The 24,801-nt window shown below is 35.7% G+C and overlaps 2 protein-coding genes across 3 annotated transcripts; both read right to left on the minus strand.

Moving 5' to 3' along the window:
* Positions 1-3,173: 3,173 nt before the first annotated feature.
* On the minus strand, positions 3,174-7,103 carry LOC147069943 (uncharacterized). 2 transcript variants are annotated; one of them, XM_085949831.1, is made up of 2 exons: positions 6,968-7,103; positions 3,174-6,456 (listed from the first exon to the last, which is right to left on the minus strand). In XM_085949831.1, the coding sequence occupies exon 2, from the start codon at positions 6,451-6,453 to the stop codon at positions 4,630-4,632; it is 1,824 nt and encodes a 607-aa protein (XP_085805957.1). In that variant the 5' UTR covers positions 6,454-6,456; positions 6,968-7,103; the 3' UTR covers positions 3,174-4,629. The 2 variants fall into 2 exon arrangements, with proteins under 2 accessions (XP_085805957.1, XP_085805958.1); XM_085949832.1 differs by lacking the exon at positions 6,968-7,103 and adding an exon at positions 6,577-6,703.
* A 939-nt stretch (positions 7,104-8,042) lies between these two features.
* Positions 8,043-10,420, minus strand: LOC147069944 (uncharacterized). The gene is made up of 3 exons (XM_085949833.1): positions 10,314-10,420; positions 9,793-10,066; positions 8,043-9,235 (listed from the first exon to the last, which is right to left on the minus strand). The coding sequence occupies exons 2-3, from the start codon at positions 9,965-9,967 to the stop codon at positions 8,673-8,675; spliced, it is 738 nt and encodes a 245-aa protein (XP_085805959.1). The 5' UTR covers positions 9,968-10,066; positions 10,314-10,420; the 3' UTR covers positions 8,043-8,672.
* Between the last annotated feature and the right edge of the window lie 14,381 nt (positions 10,421-24,801).

A 24,801-nucleotide genomic window follows, 5' to 3' on the forward strand; every position in this document is an offset into this window, starting at 1 on the left:
GCATCTCAAAATATGGTGCCTGTGTTTCCTAAATGTTCAAGGATTGTAAAGTTACCACGATTTTCTTTTACCTTGGAATCAATAATCTTAATCTGTAATACTTGTGGTTTTATTCTGGCAATCGTGTTCATACATAATTAACACGAAATATAGTACCCGTTTTCGCACAATATTGCCATAGTAATTAATAATAGGCATAGACTTTCAGTGCCACGAGCAGGTGTTATGATTCATCTTTACAATAAACACGACTGCCAGAATAGGACCACTCGTCTTTTAGAATTATTTATGTAAGATTTCATCACATTGAAAGTGAGTTACATATAAAATTAAAATTACGTAATAATAATTAGATTATTTTTGTGATATGAGAAATATATTAGTTATTTCATTATTTTTAAATTGATTTGTATTTAACTTTTTTTAATGTGTACAAAAAACACGATTGTAAAATTATTGGTGGTCATTTTATGAATTTTATTATCAATTTAATATAATATTATTATGAAGACCCTATTTACAAGTATTTGACGTTTCAGCATTACTAGAGATAATAATTTATAAAAATCATTTATCTAGTTATGTGAAAAAAGGGGTACTTAAAAATCAAGTCTTATTATTATTTTTTTAATAACTACACAAAATTACTCGGCCAACATTACATATTTATGTAATTTATGTTTATAAATATTTTACTGGTTTCTTAATTAATAAAGAATTGTTGAGAAGCGCTGTAATAATATTGTAATATATTTTATGTTTAAAATACAGCATTTAGGGTTGCGGCAACCACTGACTGTAAATTTAATTAATTTATAACATTAATTTGCCATATAAAAAATAATACTAATTATGTTCAGAAATTCTCCTCAAAGTTAGCGTTTATTATTTAATAATAAATATTATTGGATCTCAGTGCTTCGAATTTTCTCAAGATATAAAATCCCAACCCGCATGAAATATAATTTTTAAATATTTTAGTTATATTATAGATTGGCAACTGGGTTTAGTTTTATGAATTGCAGATATCCGACAAAGAAGAATTTGATAAAAAAATACAGAACCAGAAATATGGGGTGTATTCCTTCACCCCTATTAATAATATAATATTATAATTCTCTAAACATCTTTTTGTGTTAATATGTAAAACATTATGTTTAATAAATAATTTTAATATAAAACTGGCCTCATGAATGAACCGAATTATTCCACATTCTGTTCTTTATTTGAATCTTGCTAAATTTTAATATATTGATATTTTGTCAGTGTAATGTTTCAAGCTTGTAAATATTACATTACAAGTTCAGCTCCATCAATTTTAATTTTAAATGCAATTTTGAATGTTAAAAAAATTTTACTACATACTTATAAAGAGTTGCATATAAATTTTATTTTAGTTTCGTGTAAGTTATGTTTGTGTTTATTTCAGAAGAATAATGATTTAAGTATTTTTTTCATGCTATGTTGCCAAGCTTGTGTAAATGTATTAATTAGTTCACATTCCTAGGCTGAAATCATAATTTTACACAATGCTGAAAGAGATGTTACCATTCCTTGCATTTTTTTTTTTTTTTTTTGTATAAAAATTACTAATCTGCTGCTAAAAAATATATATTTTTAGTTAAAATGTACCTACTTCAACATTTTTTTGTTTTATGTAAACCAAAGATTTCAAAATCGTACATTATTCAAAATAAATACTTCTACAAAATCATAATCAAGAATACTCAATCCATATTTATATAGGTACCAACTTAAAAGACAAAGATCTTGAAAATAATCTTCTACAGAAACGGAGCCTAAATATATGAAATTGGAGCAAAAAAGTAACTTTGATCCACTGATATAAGTTAGCTACGAGTGACTGCATTGCAGGTTCATTTGCAGAGAACTTCACACTACTTCTTTGACATTTATTTGCTAATTTTCAGGGTAGGTACAGTGAAACCCCGATTCTACGATTTTCAAGGAACCCTAGAAAAAAAACGATAAATATGGGATACTTATATAAAAATGACTCTTTTTCTCCTGGACTTTTTCGATGTCTTGAATTATTTTCAGTTTCTCAGCTAGAGTTCTAGTTTTCTTCTTATAAAACTTCGTGATACGAGATGCGAGGCAAGCCTGAGCGTCGACCGACCTGTACAAATAAAGCGACGCGACTGAAAGGTCTGTAATAGTCTGTAAACATAAACAATTCTACGAAAGCGAAATGAAAAATATTCAACAAAAACGGTCAATCAGGATAAACTTTGTGACGGAACCATAATATTTAGACGATAGAGGAAAACGATAAATCGGGGAACGGTTAATGCGGGATTATTTAACATTATTTTTATGGGTGTTTGGTGCGGAACTTTTAGAAATGAACGGTCCATGCGGGAAAACGATTTATGCGAGAACGGTAAATCGGGGTTCCACTGTATATGAAGATAATCTGTCACAATGAGTAGATAAGCAGCCAATAACACCACACTGCGGCATTATCTAGTTAAAAATCTTGTAAAATTAGTGTAAAACCGTTTTTAACTGCACTCGACTAGGTCATCACAATGCACATAAAAAATGACAGCCATTGCGTGAGTGAGAAAATCAGAATAGCAACTGAGTGATGTTAATATTTGTGGATTTTACCAACGTATTGCTTGCTAAATAACTTTAAATGTCAGAACAGAAATAATGTATAAGCTTTTATTTATAGTCCAAATTCTCTTTGTTAAAAGGAGATTGCAAATACTCAAATCGTGGATTCATTCATTCTCTGGAATGGCAGCTGGTTATCAATGACAAAAGAAACAAACACTGAAGAAAACCCTGACACAAATTCACAACAATGTGATCATTTTTCAGATTAATAAAATAAATATAATTCCGATAGGCTATTCCCCAATACACTACATTTTGATGCAGGGCTTTGAATGTGTGAGTGTCCTACAAAAATAAACTACACATTATAGACGTGCAATAGTGTGTTGCAACCTTCAAATACACCAATTTCCACCAAATACACCAAGAGCATATCTGCTCCAAATAGAGGTGAGCTGAGAATAAATGCAATAGGTACACAAAAATTTTGATTCAACCGAGTTTCCAACCCAGGACAGAGTACTGTATTATTATTATTATGCTCTATTCAAGTTGTGAGGGAAAACAGTAAAATAAAGACTCAATTGAATTATTCATATATTTTTTTTTGTTTTTAAAAATGATTAAACAGCCATTTATGTGGTACAATATTAATGTTATTACAGTTAATCCTGACTGCACTTACATCAAGCCTATTGGATCGCTTTCTCTCATTCGGCACCGCTCCTACCATGTCTTGTTTTCAGTCAAAATCATCAAACTTCACTCTAATTTGGTATGTTTATAGTTACACTGTTCTGTACCCTTTTTAATGCGTATTTGATTCAGTGCAAGGACCCAATCGGTCAAGCAAACGACTCACAATCATTCCTCATAAAAAGTCAGTTAATATAACATCTACCCGTGTAGGCTCATTTATGCTCCATGGCAATTAACTTGAGTTTTTATTGTACTCAAATTAAATCACAGTACAAATAATATGACCCTCATCAGATAACTGAGATTTTTTATATGTTAGATATTTTATATTATCACACTTAATACAGCCATAGTAATTTTAATAAAATATTCTATATATATAGTTCACAACCATTTCTGTAGTCCAGTGATTCTCAACATTTTATGGTTGGTTATATCTTTAAATTCATATGTTTTTCAACGTGGTTGAGTAAATGGCTAATATCCATTTCTTGTAAAAACAAAAATCTGTTAATATAACCTCCACTCTGTGGAGGCCCATATGATCCTCTTGGGATCAAACATGTTGTAATGTAATATCCTTAGACACTTAGTAAAAAATCACAGAAAACCTCTACTTGGCTAACACATATTAAGTAGAGTGCAGAAGGGTAAATTACAAAATGGACCTGTATATGCATTGACAAATGCAAAATGGACAGTGCATAGTAGGTGGCGACGTTCATTACTAACACCTTCAATAATAAGTTTAATAATGGGGTATCTTGGCGGCATGCATGCTACAGATGACAGAAATTCTCTTGGCATACCAAAATGTGAGATCATCCTGTAAAATATGTCCCCGTCTCGCATTCCGGTTAAACCACAACCAGGATGCAAAATGTTGCAGGATTTTGAAGCGCATCGATTCAATTTTTATTTTCTATAAGGTTGGCAAAATTTTTGACAAAGAAAAACGTTTGAAAATAAAAAAAAATCAGTATGTAGCCTGAATATAATGAATCTGGAAAGAAAAATAATAAAATTATGTATAATAAAGAGGTAGAGGGTAGAAAAGCTAAAAAAAAGTTCTCGACTTGAATTCTGGACGGAATACATTTAGGTGGAAAAACTGATGGCACAGGAAAATTTACTTTGCGAAGACAAATTTAAAAACATAGATGTAGAGTCTGAACCAACAATAATTGGTTGACCAGATTTTTTTTCATGAAGGAAACCTTAAGAAAAGGTCTCAAGATGATTTTGCGAATCCTCGTGGAACTGGATCAGGAATCATTGTTATCAATCTCCATTTGGGAATCGTGTCAGTTGTGTAGCATTTACATTTTAAAAAAACCATTCAGGTTAATCACCGGGACTACATTTTTCACAAATGATAATGAAGTCATTCGTAATTTCTCCTGGATAATTTAAAAACTTTGTACATTTTATATGAAATATCCTAGTACAGTTGTTACATCCTATGCATTTCATCTGTTCTCCCTGTGTTATAATTTCTTTGCAAGATGCGCAAATCCTTGAATTCCCATCATCTGTCGACTCTGGCTTTGTTGTGATGTTTGAAAAGTGATAAATATTTTTTGTATCAGTATCCGAAACCCGTTCAGTAATCTGCAATTCTGATGATGAAGCGTCATGCGACTGATTCCACTCCTCCATTATCTCCGGTTTGATATCAACACCGGTGAATAATACATCAAACTCTTCACCAATAGAGTCCATCGATAGATCATTGTCTTCTTTTTTAATTTGATCCATCAAATTTAACTCGCCATCTGAATCATGTTCTGGCAGCGGCCGACATCTGACTTTTTCGCGTTCGATTTCTTCAACCACGATATCAGCGTCGACGCCGCGATCTTTTAATTTTTCACGAATCAATTCCATTATTTTCTTTGCCTCATCGAATGGATTCTCACGTACCTCCATAAACGGAAACACTAGTCTCGCTTCCGCAGGCTTAAATTTATACTTTGCGTATTTTTTGACATCTATAACTTGCGGATCGAACGGGTACAGCCCGCATTTTTCAAATGCGAGCGAGATGCTTTCAGGGATTGATGTATCTTTTAAAATAGCTTCCAAAAATTGGGTGAAGTTTATAACAGTGAGAGGAGCATTGTTGCTTTCGGAGAGCCTCTGCCAGGATGTGAGAGTGTTTTTCCAGTCGGATCTGAGCGGTTTGAAGACACTCAGGTTGGCAGGCTGCATCAGATGAGTGGCATTGAGCGGCAGAGAGTACAGAATTATACCGTGAGTTTGACAAAATTCGCTCAGCTCTAAGGTGATATGCGATTTGCGACCGTCGACGAACAGAATCACCGGCTTCTGCACTTGCTGCTCATCCAGCCAAACATTAACAACGTCAACGATATACTCGTAAAAGATCTCACTCTTCATCCACCCAGTTTCCGACAGCCCCAGCAGCCAGTGAGAAGGCATGCTGTCGACGATGTCCGGCCGCGGCTCTGAGTGCGGAAATACGACCATGGGAATCACGATTTCTCCGCTCGCCGTGAAAACAAAAAGAGCTGTCACCGTATCCTTTTTATTGTCTATTATATTGTGAACGTTCTGGTATCGTTTCGAACCGGTGATGACTTCAGTCTCCGGACACAGACTGAAGCTGATCTCGTCTCCATTTAAAATGCGAGCAGGATCTTCGAGGATACTCTCCGCATCCATTCCCGATAGATGCTCCATCAGCTCGGCATACCATTTGTCGATGTCGTGCTGTGTTAGGCCAGATTTACTTTTGCACAAACCCCTTCCATCGCGAATGCTGCTGACGATTCTAGGATTCCTCTTGAGGAAAGACGAATACCATTTTTTTCCGGGACGCCCGTCTTTGAACGGAGTCTTTCTGCCGTTGGCGATGATATTCATCTGAACCGTATCCAGTATGTCGTTCTGTTTGATCGGGAAGCCGCACTTTGTGAGAGAGATGCACCATTTTGTCAATTTTCTCTCTTCGGACGCTGTCAGATAAGGATCGGGGCCCACTTTTCCGATGCCTTGAGGGAGTTTTCCAGATACTTTGTCTTGCAAAGTCGAGCGAGGTATTTTATACTTCCTGCTCGCCTTTCTTATTGAAATGTTCAGACTTTCGATATCTCTGTAAGCCCTCTTCAGAGATAGTTCATTATAATTTCTCTTACCGGAAGCCATAGTCTGGAAATCAATTAGAAGTATAATATAATATCATTTCACGATAGGTAACTCTTCCGAACTATCGAGCTGTCAAAATTTATCTTTCTGTCTGAAGACTACCAAAATAAATATTCAAGTAACCTGAATTAAAACCGTATGCAATCTGACATTTGAGTGGATTTATTTTATACGTAGAGATTGCAATGCCATTCTTCTCATTAGTAAAACTGATACAAACATAATATAACAATAACACAATCGAATGTCAAGCATCTTCCAAAATAAAATTCAAAAACAATAACATATATGGCCAACAATCATGAAAAGTGGACTTAATGTCCTATCTCCGGCCGACAACGGCCATAAATCGGTTTCAAAGTTAATACTCTGTTCTCCGACCTCAAGTAAAATACTTTGAAGAAAATTTTACACATTTAATGTAAATAAAGCTAGTATTTAATTTAGAAAATGAATGGTTCAGTTTTAAAGTTAGATTTGTGATTTTTATGTAAGTGACGTAGTACCTACATACCTACTTCGTTATCAAATGAATAGGTACTCTTCCACCCACGGTGTCTGTATGAAACAGAATAATTTTTGAATATTGAATTAAAAATAAATCAAAACTTTTTGTTTGTATTAATGTATCTACATTTTTAATTATGTAGGTATTAAATTTTCGATTTCAAAAAAGGACAAATTTTCTCCGGGTACCGTCAGAAACAGAATCTCACAGATATTTATTTAGTGTTGCCACATATTATATTTATTATTTTCCAGCAATTTTAAATTTAAAGAAAACTTAAACTAAATTAAAATAATAAACATCAACATAAAATAATACTTACCTATGTAATATCTACTAATTACCATTTCTCGTAAAAACAAAAAACTGTTAATACAACCCTCCACTCTGTGGAGACCCATATTATGATCGACATGGTAAAAAAAACTATTACCACTAGGGGACACAAAATTAAAGGTTATAGATGTCGAGTGTGAAGAAATATCGGATTAAATTTAACAGTCGTGTTAAATAATAATATATGTTATTTTCAATAGTTACGTCTGTATGATATTAATATGCATTAAAGTTTGTCACGTAAATTAAACGTGCATGTAATATTGAGGACCGTCAATACCAAAGAGATTGGAAGAGGAGTCCAATCTCTTTGGTCAATATACTTAGTTATATTTGGGTTTTATGCCCTAACCCTCATAAAAGTACCCTGCTTCAAAAGCTTGATCCATGGCGAGGGTTTTTACATTGTTCTGTGATTACCACTATGATAGGAATGAAATAATTTAAACATCAAGAATGATTCTTTATTTAAAATCACGTATCTATTATTAAATAGGAGAAAAAGCATTCAGTAATCACACACTCACAAGATAAAAAATATATTCAGTTTTGAGTTTGCAAAATATTTACAATATGTATTAATTTATTTGTTGCCACTTTTAGTGAATTTCAATTCACTTCCATCAGCGAATTATATTATTCATAGTATACATTAAAAATCTGTTCACCTACAGTTATCAATGGCAAAGACTCGATACTGTTATTAGGATAGGTTATTTAATGTTAAAAAATAAATACTACAATGTCACACAGGATTTCTCATATTTAATTTGAAAACAACTCACGCCAGCTGGAAATAGGAATAGTTAATACTTCCTTTTCAAAAATCCAATGAAACCATATTATATTATAACTGAATGTACAAACTTTTTACATTTTCATGACTCAATTATTCCTATGGGCATAAATGGTGCGGTCGACACGTTAGACATACCTGTAATATAACATCAAGATTTAATGAGCTTTCAAAATATATTCAAAGCCAAGATTCACATAAATGAGATTTAATGCTGTTACCAATATAAGTATTGTATTTTGTATTATTAAAATATAACATTTATTTTATTGTTGCCTGTATGTTATTATATAAATCTTTTTTTGAGTCGCGAAACCAAAACTATTACATTAATATAGGTTGCCTATCATAAACCAAGGCTGTAAGGCAAGGCTATGTTACCAAGTAAATGTAAATTTTCGATTGCATATTTCCTTTAATATTAATTAACGTAAGTATTATCATTATTTTTTTCAATATGAAACAATCACCATTTTCTACAAACAGTAAGCCATATTGTATTCGAAGTATAAGCAATAACCAAAATTTAGTTTTGGTCCTGAATACAGTAGGCCTTGGTCATAATGACTTATGAAAATATTAACAGATTTTGTTGTGCTTATGGTCATTGTTACTTGTATTTTCACAAGCAAATTCACAAACCAATTGTTGAATTTTTGTCCGAAGAATAAATTTCTTATCAAAATCTAACGTTTTAATATATGGAAGAAGACTTTGAAAGAATAACATATCATCGTCTTGTTGTGCATTATTCATGAAAGCAATCTTGGATTTTTCTACTGATATGAGATCTTCTTGAAAATTACGTAACAGTTCAATGAGAACTGACGAAGAAACGGCCGCCGATTGGTCAATTTTCAAAGGGTCATTTGTTTTACTAAGTTGGGGGAGTTCTTCAGGGTATAAAACGTCATCGCTTGGCATTGGTGACGAGTGGTTACTTTCTGCGTCATCGTCCATTTCTGTTTTCGGTACGATGATGTTATTTGTATTACGTTTCGTGAGGCAGTGCTCTTTTATAAACATCATAGAAGAGTAATACTTCCAGGTGCATTTGTTCCTTGAAGACTTTTTCATGCATCTTTTCATATATCTTCTGTATGTATCCCGAAGGCTTCTCCATCGTTTCTTTACATCGGCACCTAAAATAGAAGTTTCCTTAAAACCTATTGATGATACATTTTATACAAGCAGGGTGGTTGCTGCCAGGGTATGAATCAAAAATTGCTACACAAATGAAAATTAAAAATATCATTGCACACTTTTTACTTGTGGCACGAGCTTACCGTTAACTAACAGGTTGTTTTGTCTTAAATGCCGTATGCCAATGTGCATATCGCATAAATATATTATATCCTGTTTCCACGTGCATGGATTTACTGCTGACAATACGTACTTATTATCACGGCCATAACAAAAAATGCACATGTAAACATGTATTATCGTGCAAATTGCAAGATCACATGCAAGGATCAAAAAAGTTCAGAAGCTTCTGAATTTTCACGACCTGTCAAATAGTACCATAGGTACAGGCATACAATAACATTGTGTCTCGCTTACTCTTGAAGAATGAGATTGGCGAGACAGTCTGCACTTTTACGAGTAAACAGTTATTATCGCGATAGTTTAAAATACACACTATTGGTGCAAGTAAATTGATGCATGTGTACAGGCGCTATTACTGTAAGTGGTAACTTACGTGTCACACCAAGAGTTTTAGCTATTCCTGTCCAAATCTTCTCACTTACTATGCGATCTTCATATAATTCATTTTGCCGATCCCATAATAACGGATGTGCCTTTACTTCGCGGATCAGATCGTCAACGTTATAGAATACTCCAGTTGATATTTTTTTGGTGTTCCGTGATGACATGTTGTGTTTGTCATATTATGATATCCATTTAACATTTATGTTTTAACTTGGCAACTGCTTATACTTTATAATATTGGACATAGCTTCTGATGATCGCACCTGTATAGAAACAAAGCTAATTGTTGTTAAGTACCTACCTACTGTAATATATCACCCACTTACGTCTAACTCTAGTTGGCATAGCGGTCGTTTTTGTATAAATAGGAATACATATACGACATATTATTGAATTTTAAGAGATCAAACGCAATATGAATATCCATAGGTTTCGTTAGAAGAAAGCATTCAGATTACAGGAATAGTAAACATATTGATATAAAAATAATAATATTTTTGATTATTTTACCTAACAATAACGAGGCATAAATCATTGATATTTTTTAACTGTCAAAAATATCAACTGTCAGGCACAAAAATATAAACAAAACAGATGCCTTGCGGTTAGGGATGTCCAATTCGATCAATATTCCTTATATCTGTTAGTGTACTGACCAATATTGAATATAATTTCGACGGGAAATAGCTTCTAAAAATAATATCCCTCGCAAAAGTCAGTAAACGTTTATTTTAGTTGGTCGTCATCCTTATTATTGAGAATTTATGTAATATTTAAATTAATTTCTCAATGATGAAAATAAAGATTTAATTACCTAGGTACTGAGAAAAAATGCCAAGGCAGTACAAATATTTGTGAGGTTTAGTTACTTATATTAAAGTAAGGCTACCAACTTTTGATTGATATTGCCTTTATTAAGTTTGTAAATAACCAAGATTTTTGAGAATGAGGACAATCTCTGCTTTTCGACCTATATTTTAGTATTGCAAAGGTTGTATTGATTAGTTATTTTTTTAGACATCCCTACTTTAGTCTATGGTGCCAGGAAAAAAATACTTGCTATTGCATCAGAGTGTTCTTTCCCTGAATTAATGTGAAAGGTAAAATGAGGCGCCGAGTCGCTAAACTGGCTCCTGGCGATTTTTCGATAAAATGAGTTTGGAATGTACTTAGATGCTCTATCGATAGACCTATCGACTTTTCCAGTTGAGAGTTTCAAATTCCTCCCAATTTCATCAAAAAATCAAAATGAATATTGACGTGAGTCGCCAAGCGCGCTCTTTGAAAAAATAAGGAGTCGCTAAATTGTCTCTTCTTAACCGACCAATCAGACGCCGCCATTCAAATACTGATTTCAAACATACGGTAAAATCTCTATACAACCGCGTCAAACCGTTCGCGTCTGTGCAGTGAGAATGTCTTGATTTTGCTTCATCTATTTGATTGTTTTTACTAATTAATAATGAATGTTTCATTAGTAAGTGTAACGGAATCTCTACCAGGAGAATCAAGGAAGCGTTTAAGAAATCCAGCTGGCTGGAAATGTAACGTGTTACGCCAAGAAAGGTATTTAAAAATTGTCATTCCTAACATTAATTTTTGCTATAGATGTTTCAATAATCCAGTGGTGTTTCATAATAATATTTTTTGTTTCCTATGCTTTTTTTAAATTATGCCGTAGATACATAATATTGTATATTTAGCGTGATGTAATTATTATGAGATCTCTAAGTACAGATTTTTAACATATTTTGCTTGTGTCAAAAAATAATATTATTGGGACCTTTAATAATTGAACATTATTTTTTAATCACTTGATGACTTTCTAAGCGAATCCATAAGTATAATAAATTGATTTAAGATAACCGCCATAAATCTCATTATATATATTTACATAATATCTAAGTATAGTCATTATTTTATACTTTTGTATATATATTTTATTAACCTCTATCTTTACTTTTTATTTTCAAAGTTATTAATTATTGTATTTTTCATAATTTGTTGCAGATATTCATCTAAAAAATTGCCTGAGTATCCTCAGTGTAATCATGACACTAAGAACTTCAAGTGCAGTTCATTAAATGGAACTGATATTAGACATTTCCATACTGCATTTTATGAAAAGGCAGTGAAACTTGCTCAAGATACATTTAGAGTGAAGTATTGAGAAGGAGTTTCAGTGATGTCACACAGTGGGGCTGAAAGAAAACAATCTTTCAATATAAAATAATATGCCCGAAAAAGTCAAACTGGTGATTTGGTTCCCGTATGCCAAAAAACCTTTTTGGGTATTTTAAACATTAAAAAAGGTAGAATCCAAGGTGTTGTGAAGCGATTTCAAAATAGCGCGGGAAAACTTCCCACCGAGAGAAGAGGCGGGGATAAGGCACATGCGAGTTTTATAGGGAAAAGAGCAAGTGTTGTGCATTTATAAAGGAGTTAAAAGGTAGTGAGCCACATTACTGCCGGAATAAGACGCTGAGTCGGGTATACTTATCGTGGAACTAAATATCACGTAGTTATGGAAGATGTATAATAGCATACATAGACTAAAACACCGCAATTAATAATTATTTTTTATCTGTGGTCGATATACTGTAAAGTATATTCCGTTGAAACGATTAAATAATACATTGTGTTTTATTATGCTTTCTATGTATGTGTTATTGGGACCATCACTTATTCACATATTTGGTATACTTGTGTAATTTCTTGCTCGCTTCTCATTAATAAACACGATTCTTTATTCTGAAAAAATGCTTTTTTTCTATGTACATACATACATACCTACCGCTATAAATGCTAAAAAGATGCAATGTAAAACAGGATTTACCGTGTAGTAGGTAAGTATGGTTAGAAAATATTTGTTTGGCAAAATAAATTCTAAAATACCTATATTAATTGAAATAAATACGGCCCGCTACTGACAGTCATTTCCGGCCGACCTTATTCCAGTAAGTGCCAAACTCGACTCTATTGACATGTAACGTCAAATTATGAGTCTCAAATTTGGCTCCTTGCGACAGCGAGTGATGCAAGTGTGCTCTCCGGACAATTAAAATGCATTTATTTGGAATATTGGCGCATATAAATTGAATTTGACGTTTTAATTTACTATTCCATATAAACCGGAAACTAGACAATAACTTAAATTACACTTAAAGTTATTACACTGCCCATAACAGTTTTTCGTGTTTTACTCAAAACTCAAAAAACCCCCAGGAGCCAGTTTAGCGACTCGGCGCCTCAAATAATATTCTTGATCCAGAAACAACATAATGAAAGGAGTTTTACCTGCCATTAAAACTCTTATTATTCTTGTTGGCTCTGAAGTCCCTTGAGATGTTGATCGTATTTTTGCCTTGTGTTCTTCTGTGCTGGCCCCTTTTTACCCCCTTTTCTTCTCGATTATTTATCTCTCTGGTTGCTCACCTTGTTTAGCAGGCTGGCAGGACTGACGCTTCTATCGTTTATGCCGGCGCTCCATTGGCACGCAAGTCAGACGATTTACAGTCTTCGGACTTTTTTTTCGCGTGGAGCACCCCAGGTCTGCGGACTTTTTAATCCGCAGACCAGGCTCGTTGGATTTCAAACATGTTTGATATTTTACTCGCCGAGCCGCTGAAATTCGTACGTTCACCACGCTTTACCGTCACATTATTTATATCTATGCCAACGGACGACAGCGCCATCATTATTTTACTGTCATTCAAAGTGTTCGGACATCTCACATCGATAACAACAATGGTAGATCTACGAGTGCATTCGAAAAGTTTCTTGGAAGATTTTATTAGTTGTTTTAAAGACAACCCATCGTTGTGGAAGACGACCAGCCCACTATACAAGAATCGTGATGCCAAGTCCTTGGCGTATGCGGAACTTTTGGAGATTTTAATCAAGGTGGAGCCGCAGGCAAGGGTCGACGATGTTAAAAAGAAAATACAGACATTGAGGTCGGGTTACAGAAAGGAGAGAAATAAAGTAAGGACATCATATCGAAGCGGAGCCGGCACAGACGCAGTTTATCTACCCAAACTGTGGTACTATAAAAATTTGGAGTTCTTGAACGACCAAATGGAAGGTACGTAGGAATGCTTTAAAGCTATTTATTATACACGTGCAGATTATGAAATTGTCGTACCTAGCTCTGAAAGTGACATCGCATTAGATTAGCTACTATTAAGCAATTAAAACATACAGCTATGAATCATTTCTAGTCACAATAAAATTTCTTATTCTTTGCCGAGGTAGGTAATAAATAATAATAATATATAGGTACGAGGGAATGCTTTAAAGCTATTTATTATACACGTGCAGACTATGACATTGTCGTATCTCTGAAAGTGACATCGCATTAGATTAGCTACTATTAAGCAATTAAAACATACAGCTATGAATCATTTCTAGTCACAATAAAATTATTTATTCTTTGCTGAGGTAGGTAAGAAATAATAATATATAGGTACGATCATGGCGGTGGAAGCGCGGCTTATTGAGTCGTGGTCGGGTCCCAGGTTCAAATCCTGGGTCTGACAAGTACACATTGAATTTCAATTTGTGTATGAGTCAGAGTATGGACCTAATATGTTGAGCAAGTGGCTGACATCCATTTCTCGTAAAAACAAAATCTGTCAATACAAACCTCCACTCCGTGGAGGTCCATATTATGATCGGACATGGTCGAAAGAAGAAGAAAAGAAATGATCATAAAATCAAAAATCGCTCGAGTTAGGTTCCTTCAGAGACAATCAATAAATCGTCAATCATCAATCAAAATTAATGGTACAGTTTGGTTATGAGGAATACAGCGGAAAACACATTTTGAAAATACCCGATATACTGGATTACACCAATTATACCAATATCAATATTAACCGTATGAAGGAATGGGTACTTAGGGGAGAGATAATAAAAAACAAGTTTGAGTATTATGTTGTATTTTAACAATTTACATTTTGTTTTACAGAATCGAGCTCAATATCCAGCATGGTGGACGATTTGGAAAACATGTCTCCTGATGAGAGTTACTCCAACTCGTTAAACAACGAAGATTGTATTGAGGTAAAACATTTTAACTAAATTGTTACATTGGTTTAATTTATCTATTGCTTATCATACTTTCTTGCCATGTGACAGCCCCGGTAGTATTAAAATATTTTTCGAAATCTCCTCGCGCTTTCTTAGCATTGGCAGTCGAGTTCCGATTAGTCGTTGCTTCCAAAGGCGCTAAGGTGTCCTGTGACCTCAGTCCGAGCTCTATTAAACCTGTCTCAGGATTTTCCCTATCAAGGTCATGAGAAGGAGTATAAGTATGTGTTGATTTGCGACGAAGAAAGTTGTGCAGCACACAGCAAGTTAATACAACTGTATTGATATTTTCAATTTTCATGTTTATTGGAGCTTGAAAAATGCGGAATCTAGCAGCTAAAATGCCAAAAACATTTTCTATAATTCGCCTGGCTCTGCATGTCCGATAATTATATATTCTTTTACTGTGATTTAATTGCCTTTGTGAATACGGCTTTATGAAATCGTTACGTAATGCAAAGGCTTCATCGCCAATATAAACAAATGGCAGTGCATCAGAATTAGCAGTAGGTTTTTTTGGTGCAGGTATTTTTAATCTGCCTTCGTCTAAACGTTTGAAAAAATCAGATTTTCTCAGTACGCCTCCATCAGAAATACGTCCATTTGTTCCAACATCAACATAAATAAATTCATAATTAGCATTTGCAATCGCCATCAAAACAATGCTGTGGAAATGTTTGTAATTATAAAAGTGGGAGCCGGCGCCTGCAGGTGGCACGATTGCAATGTGTTTCCCATCAACTGCGCCCAGGCAATTTGGAAATTGCCATTTACTATTAAATTCTTCTGCAATCGTCTCCATTTCTTCGTGCGTATCAGGGAACTGCAACAAAAAATAATCAACATTTTATTTACAGATAGAATATTCGCCTTCAACATCCACGTTGTCGACTACTCCAAGGTCGAATCTCAATAGAGCACCAGAACCCCCATCGTTCAAACGAAAAAAATCGAATGATAGCGCCAACAAAGTGTTAGAATTAATCACCGACAAACTAAGCAAGACTGAAGATGAATTTGATGTTTTTGGCAAAATGATGGCCATGAAACTACGATCGATGTCACAGGGACAAAGATTGCTGGCCGAGAAGCTGATGCATGAAGTTGCCTTTATGGGACAAAGTGACAAAATAATACCAGCAACTACTGTTCATACTCAACCAGTTTATCGTATATTAAGCAAAAATGTACAAAAGCCGGTATAATAAATTAATGTTTTTTGTATGAATAAATATCTTGTAAAAATATTTGTTTTTTTGTTTGTTTTTATGCCTATAAACCTTAGCTTAAGCGATACAACAAATGGTAAGTATTTGAGCTATGTTAGCAAACCTATATTATTATGTGGCCTCATTTAGAAATCAAATTCCATGCTTGCTTTTCGAAGAATATGACTAGTATTACAATACATTCAACAGGAATAATTAAGCAGCTTGCTTACAGCCTATATGGAGAGTCCTGGCTAGGTACAGCATTCTAATGGTCTATTGAATATTTAGCATGTCAACGATGGCCTTATTTGTGACTATATATATACCTATCTCAAATGCATCTTGTCTGCCATTCTTATGATGTTGCCGTCTATGATTTATATAGGTAAAACAATCCACTAAACGTTCACTTTATAAGACCAACCAATGTCTACTTGTTAATGATATATTTGTAAATTTGCCCAACTTTATTAGATGACGTATAATATAATACACACCTTGAAATATTCTCCTTTCAAAACGTCAATGATGACTTGGCAAGTTTCGGGAATTATCTTGCCCAGAGTTTGTCTTCCAATCGCAGTTCTATAATGCAAGTCAGTGAATGTTCCGCCGGCAGCCAAAAATCGCAGGGTTGCACATAATCTATCATGAGGAGAAATAGCTTCCCTCATCATAGTATTTTTTTTTTTAATAAATGGGGAGACCAAATTATACAGTTCTGTGTATACATCCTCCGACATTCGCAAATAATTGCGGAAATCGCTCGGTTGCAAACGCAATTCTCGTATTAAATTTGTGTGGGATAATGTCGTTCGTTTCCTTATCCAATGTTTCACCCAGTATTTGTGTACCCTTTGCTTCGTTATTACATTATCTGCCACCCAATAACCCAAAAAACATAAAACGTCGGTATCATTTAACGCCATCACGATTTAACTGTCAGATATACGTATATTATCTATGCTGTCAAAGTCGACTGTTTTACTCGTCAAATTAATTATATACTCGTTTCGTTGAACGTCTGTTGGCCAGTAGCAGAACGTAGAAAAATCTGAAGACTTATTGTCGTCGGACTTTTGGCTCGCCAATGGAGCGCTGGCATTAGCGTCCTTTGTCTTTGGTTATTCAATTTGATATGTCTCAAGGAAACCAGGTAGGTGCTCTCTGGACTTCAGAGTCAACAAGAATAATAAGAGATTTAATGGTAGGTAAAACTCCTTTCATTATTCGCTATTGACTCTGAAGTCCCTTGAGATATCTGTTTGTTATCACCTGGTAAAGCAAGATAGATCCTGCGAGATAGGGTGGATGAACCTTACACGAGAATTAGGTATAACATCTCCTTGCTTTTAGGCTCAGTGCACCGGGCTGAACAGAGAGGTCAACATATTTTCAGTGCTTGAAATGGAAAATTTCACGAACAGGAACGCTCTATAATTTTCCGAAAAAAAAATATGCTTGATTTTTTTTGTTACATACGTACGTACTTTGGATGTATAAATGCAACAATAAACTTTGAACTTCTTACGTGGATGTATATTGAGCAAGTGGGCAAGGATTGTCAGCGCTGCAGGCGAAAGAACCTCGTCTCAACAAAGGATACCGTCAAAAATTGTATTATTCTTTATTCTTACTTTATCTACCATCCATAATCAGCAGGCATGATACTTCTACCACCACTCGTCACTGCTTATAACTGATATTACTGTCTCATTTGGGATAGTTCAGTTTGTTAATTAATTAGACTTAAAAAACAACATATCCACATACCTACCATAAAGATTCAAATTAAAAATTAATTTACATATAGAAAATTTTACAGATTATAGATTCAAGACGAGCACAGAATATTTAAAAAATCAAAGAAATAGTATTCAAGTAGTGTTTAAAAAATAAAGAAATATATGCAGTAACTATTAGAAAAAATAGTAAGTATCTATACAGAAACGAGTAAATACAACATTTATACAGTACAGGTCTGTACACCGATAGAGCTAACTACGCCATTTAATTGTTTAAGAAGTTATAAAACTAAGAATTTATAAACCGTTTACATAAACTCGTTCTCACACAGGTGGAATATAGCAATATGCGAACCGATTTGGTTGAACACAGTTATTTCCTGACCAATCATTATTAGCAATTGCAGATTAGTTCTGCAGTACAGTATGTAAGCATACTTAAGATAAATCAATCGGATAAAGCCATGGATGGTATCCACACAGCTTCAAACAAAGGATCCTCAAAGATTTCTTTTGAACCTTCTCCACCACAAGGGCCATTAGGCCATACCTATTTCTAAGAAAAGTTTCAAGCCATCATCACCAAACAACGTAATTATAGCATTTGAAATTGCCAATGGTGTATCATTAATTAACGGCTTTTGAGCTTTGAGAATCGATGTCTCCGCCGAATCTTAGGGGTACATTGGTACGACCGCGTTACAAACACCCGAGTCCGTGAGCAGACACAACAGCCTTCGGTGATTGAAGTTATCACGAAGAGACGATTTACGTGGCTGGGACACGTATTCCGGATGCCGCCAAAGAGTGCGGCACTTCGTACCCTTGTGGCACAGCCTCAAGGGTTCCGTCGCCGTGGCCACCCTTCCCTCACCCTGCAGCGGTGCTACAAAAGCGACCTATGTGCTGCAGGTCTGACATGGCGGGAGGCGCAGGAGTTGGCGATGGACCGAGGGAAGTAGCGCCAACTTGTGCTTGCCCTATGCCCCAATGTTGGGACGTGACAGGGTGGAAGAAGAAGTAGTATCATTAATTATATAAGATAAAACATAAATGAAGGTGTAACTCGAGTTACTAAACACGATTCCTATAGAATAATATAAAATTGTCGTTAATCAGTATGTACCTACCTATATTCAACATTATAAGGACTAATATTGTAGTGTATGTATGTATATAATATAGCATGGGCCCCACATCGTGAAGCAGGCCCCCAGGCTAGAATCTTTGGTGGGGCTCCCTTCCTATCGCTAAGAAGAAAGGCAGTATGTACGCGGTAACAATAATCAGTATATTTAGTGTTTTATTGTATATTTTATAATACATCCATACGAATTATGGAGATGTCGAATATTGATACACAATTTAAAATTGTATCGTATAACCACATAACTTTAAATAATATTATTGTAAGAAAATACTACTAAAGACTTTTTTTTACTATTAAAGCAAATTTGTGATGTATGTTTATCTCACTTATCTGGCCGATTCGCCTCGCCGGGCCCCTCCTGATCCCGGGCCCCCCAGCTAGAGCACTCTCAGCCCCTCTTTTGTGGGGGCCATGACCCATATGTTACAATGATGATGCCTCAGATTAAAGAACTTACCACCGTATTTATTTAATCTATGACTACCACCTAAAATTATTAGATGTCCGCACTGAACACGTACCCAGTGGCGCACCCAGGATTTATTATTGGGGGGGGCCGAAGGAGGAGAATGGACGTTAGTCCCATAGGCTCTTTTTCTTCTTCTTATAAATATTTTTACATAATTTCACAATACACGGCGATATATTTGTACAGTTTCTCCTAGTTTTTATTAAATTGGAGGCATAGTGGCGGTAACCGTTGAGCGTGTCATCAGCGACTGGCGGATTGGAAGTGAACAGCGACCATGCTGGACATGTGTACCTAGTATGCTTAAACATTACTTAAATAATATCGGCTGTGCTACCCGCTTGGTCTAGAGCAGTGTTTCCCAAACTGTGGTTCGCATACCCCCTGGGGTACGGGAAGAGTTTGGTGGAGGTACGCGCTGCACCGGGTTATGGCTACGCCTGGTGCAACAAGCATTAATACATGGATGTTGCTAGAAGGTTTATCGCATGCGGAAGAAGAGCAATTGTTGGAATTATTAGCTTCAGACGGATTCTTGCAAAATAAATATAAGGAGTGTACTTAAACATCATTAAGGTTGCAAATGCAACATGTGTATCCAGTTTTAACAGAGAAATTCCTGAAATACATTGCATTTTTCAACTTCATATCTATGTGAAGTTGCTTTTTCAGCATTTGTAGACATTAAGTCAAAAAAAGGAACAATCTTTGGGTGTGGAACCGCATCTCAGATTAAAATTAATAACCAGGGAACCAAATTATGATGATCTGTCATTTCAACAAAAATAATTTCATCCTTCTCATGGTTTATAATGAATGTTATTTTTTATAATATAACTTTTATTTATATTTCTGTACCTCAGAGGCAGACGGATGCAAGTGCCAAATACCCAATTGTTCAGGAAAGCCAGAAAACAAACAAAAACAATTTTATTTTAAACGAATACTCATAACTCCCAAGAAAATATAGATTGATCATTATTTTTTGAATTCTAATTCAATTAAAGTACTTCTGGAATATGTAAGAAAAGAAGAAATATAATACAATTTTATATCTAAAAAATAAAATAAAAAACGTAGTATGGATTTGCATCCTTCTGCCTCTAAAGATATTTTGTTAATGTGGACTTGTGTCTTATTTATCTAGCCAAAATAAGACAATTTGTAAGTTAGAAAAACTTATAGGTATAAATATAACAAAGCAAAACACATTTTTTTTTTTAATTTTATTATGTCATCATCATCAGCCTGAATCTATTCACTGCTGGATGAAGGCCTCGCTACTCTCCAAGCTGATTCTACTTCTCTCGGTCGTGTGCATTGCGTTGCCATGTACTTCCGCAGAACTTTATCATTTCATCAATCCAGCGGCCTCTGGGTCTACCTTGCGGACGTTTTGTACTTCTTGAATACCACTGGATGACTAGATTTGTCCAACGATTGTCTCTTCTTCGAGTTATGTGTCTAGCCCATCTCCATTTAAAGCTTTTAATAAACTCTATCACATCATTAATCCTTGTCTGTTCCCTTATCCACTCATTCTTCTTTTTGTCCGTTTGCGTTATGCCCAGGATGCACCTCTCCATACCACGTTGTGCTACTCGTATGTTTTTGGATCTCTCTTTGATCTCGTTTTCTGTGATCACGGGAAGCACACACTGGTTGAAAACTTTGCGCTTTAGGCACAGTGGAAGGTCACTTTTGAAGACATTATTCAGGCGCCCAAAAACACTCCAGCCTAGCTTTACTCTGCGAACAATTTCATCAAATATACATCCATCTATAGACACTTGTCCCAGATTGATGTAGTTTTTCACCTGTTAGAGCTGAATGGCATTGATGAGGATCTCTTTTTGGCCCGCAAAGCAGTTGAACATGACTTTCTTCTTTGATACATTTATTTTCAAGCCTACTTTGTTGCTTACTTCAGCGAGTTCCTGCATTCTGCTTTGGAGGTTTTCTGAGTCTTGCAAACTACTATGTATTGTCATCGGCAAAGCGCAGATGACTCACGTATTCTCCATTTATGGGGACCCTTGCCATTCCAGTCAAGTTGCCTTAAAAGTCTTCAAGGGTAGCTGTAAATAGTTTAGGTGAGATCGTATCACCTTGTCGGACTCCTTTGCTGATGGTTTATGGAGAAAATATTTATTTATCACCCGGGGACTCTTTGATTTATGAGTGCATCGAGTATTGAAAATTTCTTTATAGAATCGAACACTTTCTCATAGTCTATAAAACCCATGGATAGCGCAGCTTGTATTCCTGTTACCGCTCTGATTTCTCTGATGACTTGGATATGGTCCATAGTTCTGTGTCGTCTTCTAAAGCCGGCTTCTTCTCCCGGCTGGTTCTCGTTTAGTACATATTGCAGATTATTGGATTTTCATTTTTCTGCTTCTAAGGTAGGTATGGCATTTGCATCTTTATGCTATTCTTTATATCTTTTTTTATTATAGCAACTAGGACTTTCATCTCTCTGCCTCTAATAAATAAAGCCTTTATGCTGACGATTCTTAAAAAAACTCATTTTCCCCAAAAACGGAGTTGCATCCGTCTGCCTCTGAGGTACAGATTTTATTATGAATGAATTTTATTTTTCGTTTATTATTATTTTGTTGATGTACTACAAAAGGAATATATTTTGATTGTTATTAAAGTACTTATGTGCATTTTTCTTTGATGAGGAGTACTCAGTGTTACGAAAATTATAGAAGGGGTACACAGATGTCGAAAGTTTGGGGAACACTGGTCTAGAGAGCTACAATATTTATGCCGAATTCCACCGAAAAAAATGTTCTTTTTATTTACATCACCACCGTAGTGGGTGTAGTCGTTCTTTTCGCCGAATGTTTATCGCAGATTTTTGGTTTTTTAATATTGAGGTTTCAAAATATTAATTGAAAATGGACAAAAAAGGTATTATTGCTTTTAAATTATACACAACCTACTCAATACAACACAGCCTAATATCTCGTTTATCTGTCTTTTGTCTATTGCACTCGGTGTACCTACACCATGGCCCCCACATCCTGAAACGGGCCCTCAGGCTAGGGCAATGGTTTTAGAAATTTATAGAATTTCATTAGGGAACGGGTTTCTAAAAAAACCTGACATCAGTGTTTCGAAATTTTTGTGTTAGAAATTAAAATCTAAGAAATTTTACTAAAAAGGGTGCTGGAGAATTACAAATTATTTTTTGCCGTGTTGTTTGTCTAAGCCCAAGGTATAGTTTATTGACTTTCGATTTCAATGTGTAAAATCATTCTGATGATTTGCATATTTTGGGGGGGGCCAAGGCCCCCTGCCCCCCCCCCCCTGGGTGCGCTACTGCACGTACCTACTGTCACGACCTCGGACTTCGGGTCTTATACCTAGAGTACCTTTTAGGGGTGTAGAGTGGCCTGAACACGCCCTTGGCCTCGTAGTCAAATAAACTGCACCGAGCCGCACCCTTGATCACCCAGAGGGACGTTTCTTTCCAGAAATAAGTCCCACGGCCCGTGTCTTTGAGGCTGAGGACACGGTTTGTGGAAGACCAGGCCTGAATAAATAAGAAAGCATGCGAGACGACGAATGAAATTGGGCTTTTGCCACTTAAACATGTCAGTAGAATGTGTAGGCAAAACGCCAATAAATTGTAATAACTTGTATTGTGAATGAAAGAGAGGAATGTTACGCAGTGCTAGGAGAAGAAAAAGAGTATTACGTCATAACTAAATCGTAAGATATGTAAAATTAAGATCTATAAAAAAATCCGCAGTACGGACACTACGTTGTAATAACGCGTAAGTGTGCCGTACAAAATAAATGTAAACAATTTAACAGCGTTGATTCCGAAATAGAAAATAATGTTAAAAGTCGGCCGGCAACATTGTCTTTGACCGTTGGAGATATGCAACGTCGCCCAAGAAAAAAAAACCGTTGGGGATGAATTTCAAGATGGCTTCAGTATGACGAAAATAGTAAGATGTGGGACACGTATTTCGTACTCGGTAACATAAACTATTAAAAAAAAATCGCGTGTCGATAGTATTTCGCGGCTATTGTATATTATAAGTAACCAGCTCGGGGATATAAATATTTTGGAATCAATTGCGCTTATAAATTGTGTGTTATGAATAACCTATAATAATTCTTTAAAAAAAACATATTGTGTCCGTAAAAGAAACTATAAAACTATGTAATAATTATATGACATCGACGTAAATATACCCTGCCGTTATAAAACTAATTCCGGTGCGTTATTTTACCCAGCCCCAAATCCTAAAAAAACCATACTAAGAATAAAAAGCGACAGTTTACCAGTTACTAAAAAAAAAATTGTGATACCAGGGTTCGAATTGAACTTTGTCTGAGCTAGACCGGAACCCTGGATTTATCATGTGGCGCCCAACATATGCGGCTTGTGAATTGTACGGATTTGCCGATCCCGCAACCATGAGGACCGAAAAAAATTAAAATAAAAATATTTTTTTTTTGTTGTTTTTTAAAAAAAAAAAAAAAAAAAACTAAACGAGTGCACATGTCAATGCGGACACGTTCGCAAACGAAGGCCGACACCAACAAGGAGACATCTGAAGACTCTTTAAACATGGCCGACCCGATTATCGACACGGAAGTGGCCTCCACGGACAACGCGTTCGCGACTAATTTCGAAACAATGCGACCATTTGTTAATGACAGTCCGCGCACCGAAGTGACCACACCTAGTATACCATGTGTACTTCCGATGGTAGTGCCCCGACCAGAACTACCATATAAACCGTGGGCACATAATCCAGAACTACAAGTGACGTTTGGGGGTAACCCCAAACATAGGGTGGCTACGTTTCTGGCCGGATGCAAAGAGTTCTTCCGGTTGGATAGAACCCCAGAGGATAACTGGACAGGACGTGCCTTGGGGCAGCTGAAAGGCGAAGCCAAGTCCTGGGCCAGAACAGTGTCTCCAGACGATGGGTGGGAGACCTTTACCAACCGACTCCGCCGTCACTTTGAGTCACCTGCCAGGACCAGAGAACAACAAGACGAACTGAAAACCACAGCACAGCGTCCTGAAGAAGACCCTTATGCCTTCCTCTTAAACAAGCGAGACTTCGCCAAGGCGTTAATGCCTACTGCAAGTAGTAAAGACCTCGCCGACATATTTTACGAACTTTTTACAGAAAGAGTACAATTGTGGGTGGGAGCGTGCAAGTGGCAGACACTCGAAGAACTACTAGAAGTCGTTCGTGACCTACGGATGATAAAAACAAACCCGACCATCGCCGTACCAACACCCACTCAAAGAGGCACACCTCAAACATGCAGTTGTCAGTGGCGAGGCGAGCAG

Source organism: Rhyacophila brunnea, unplaced genomic scaffold, assembly GCF_057557595.1.
Source record: "Rhyacophila brunnea isolate RB1 unplaced genomic scaffold, BYU_Rbru_1.0 scaffold_22, whole genome shotgun sequence".
Classification (NCBI taxonomy): domain Eukaryota; kingdom Metazoa; phylum Arthropoda; class Insecta; order Trichoptera; family Rhyacophilidae; genus Rhyacophila; species Rhyacophila brunnea.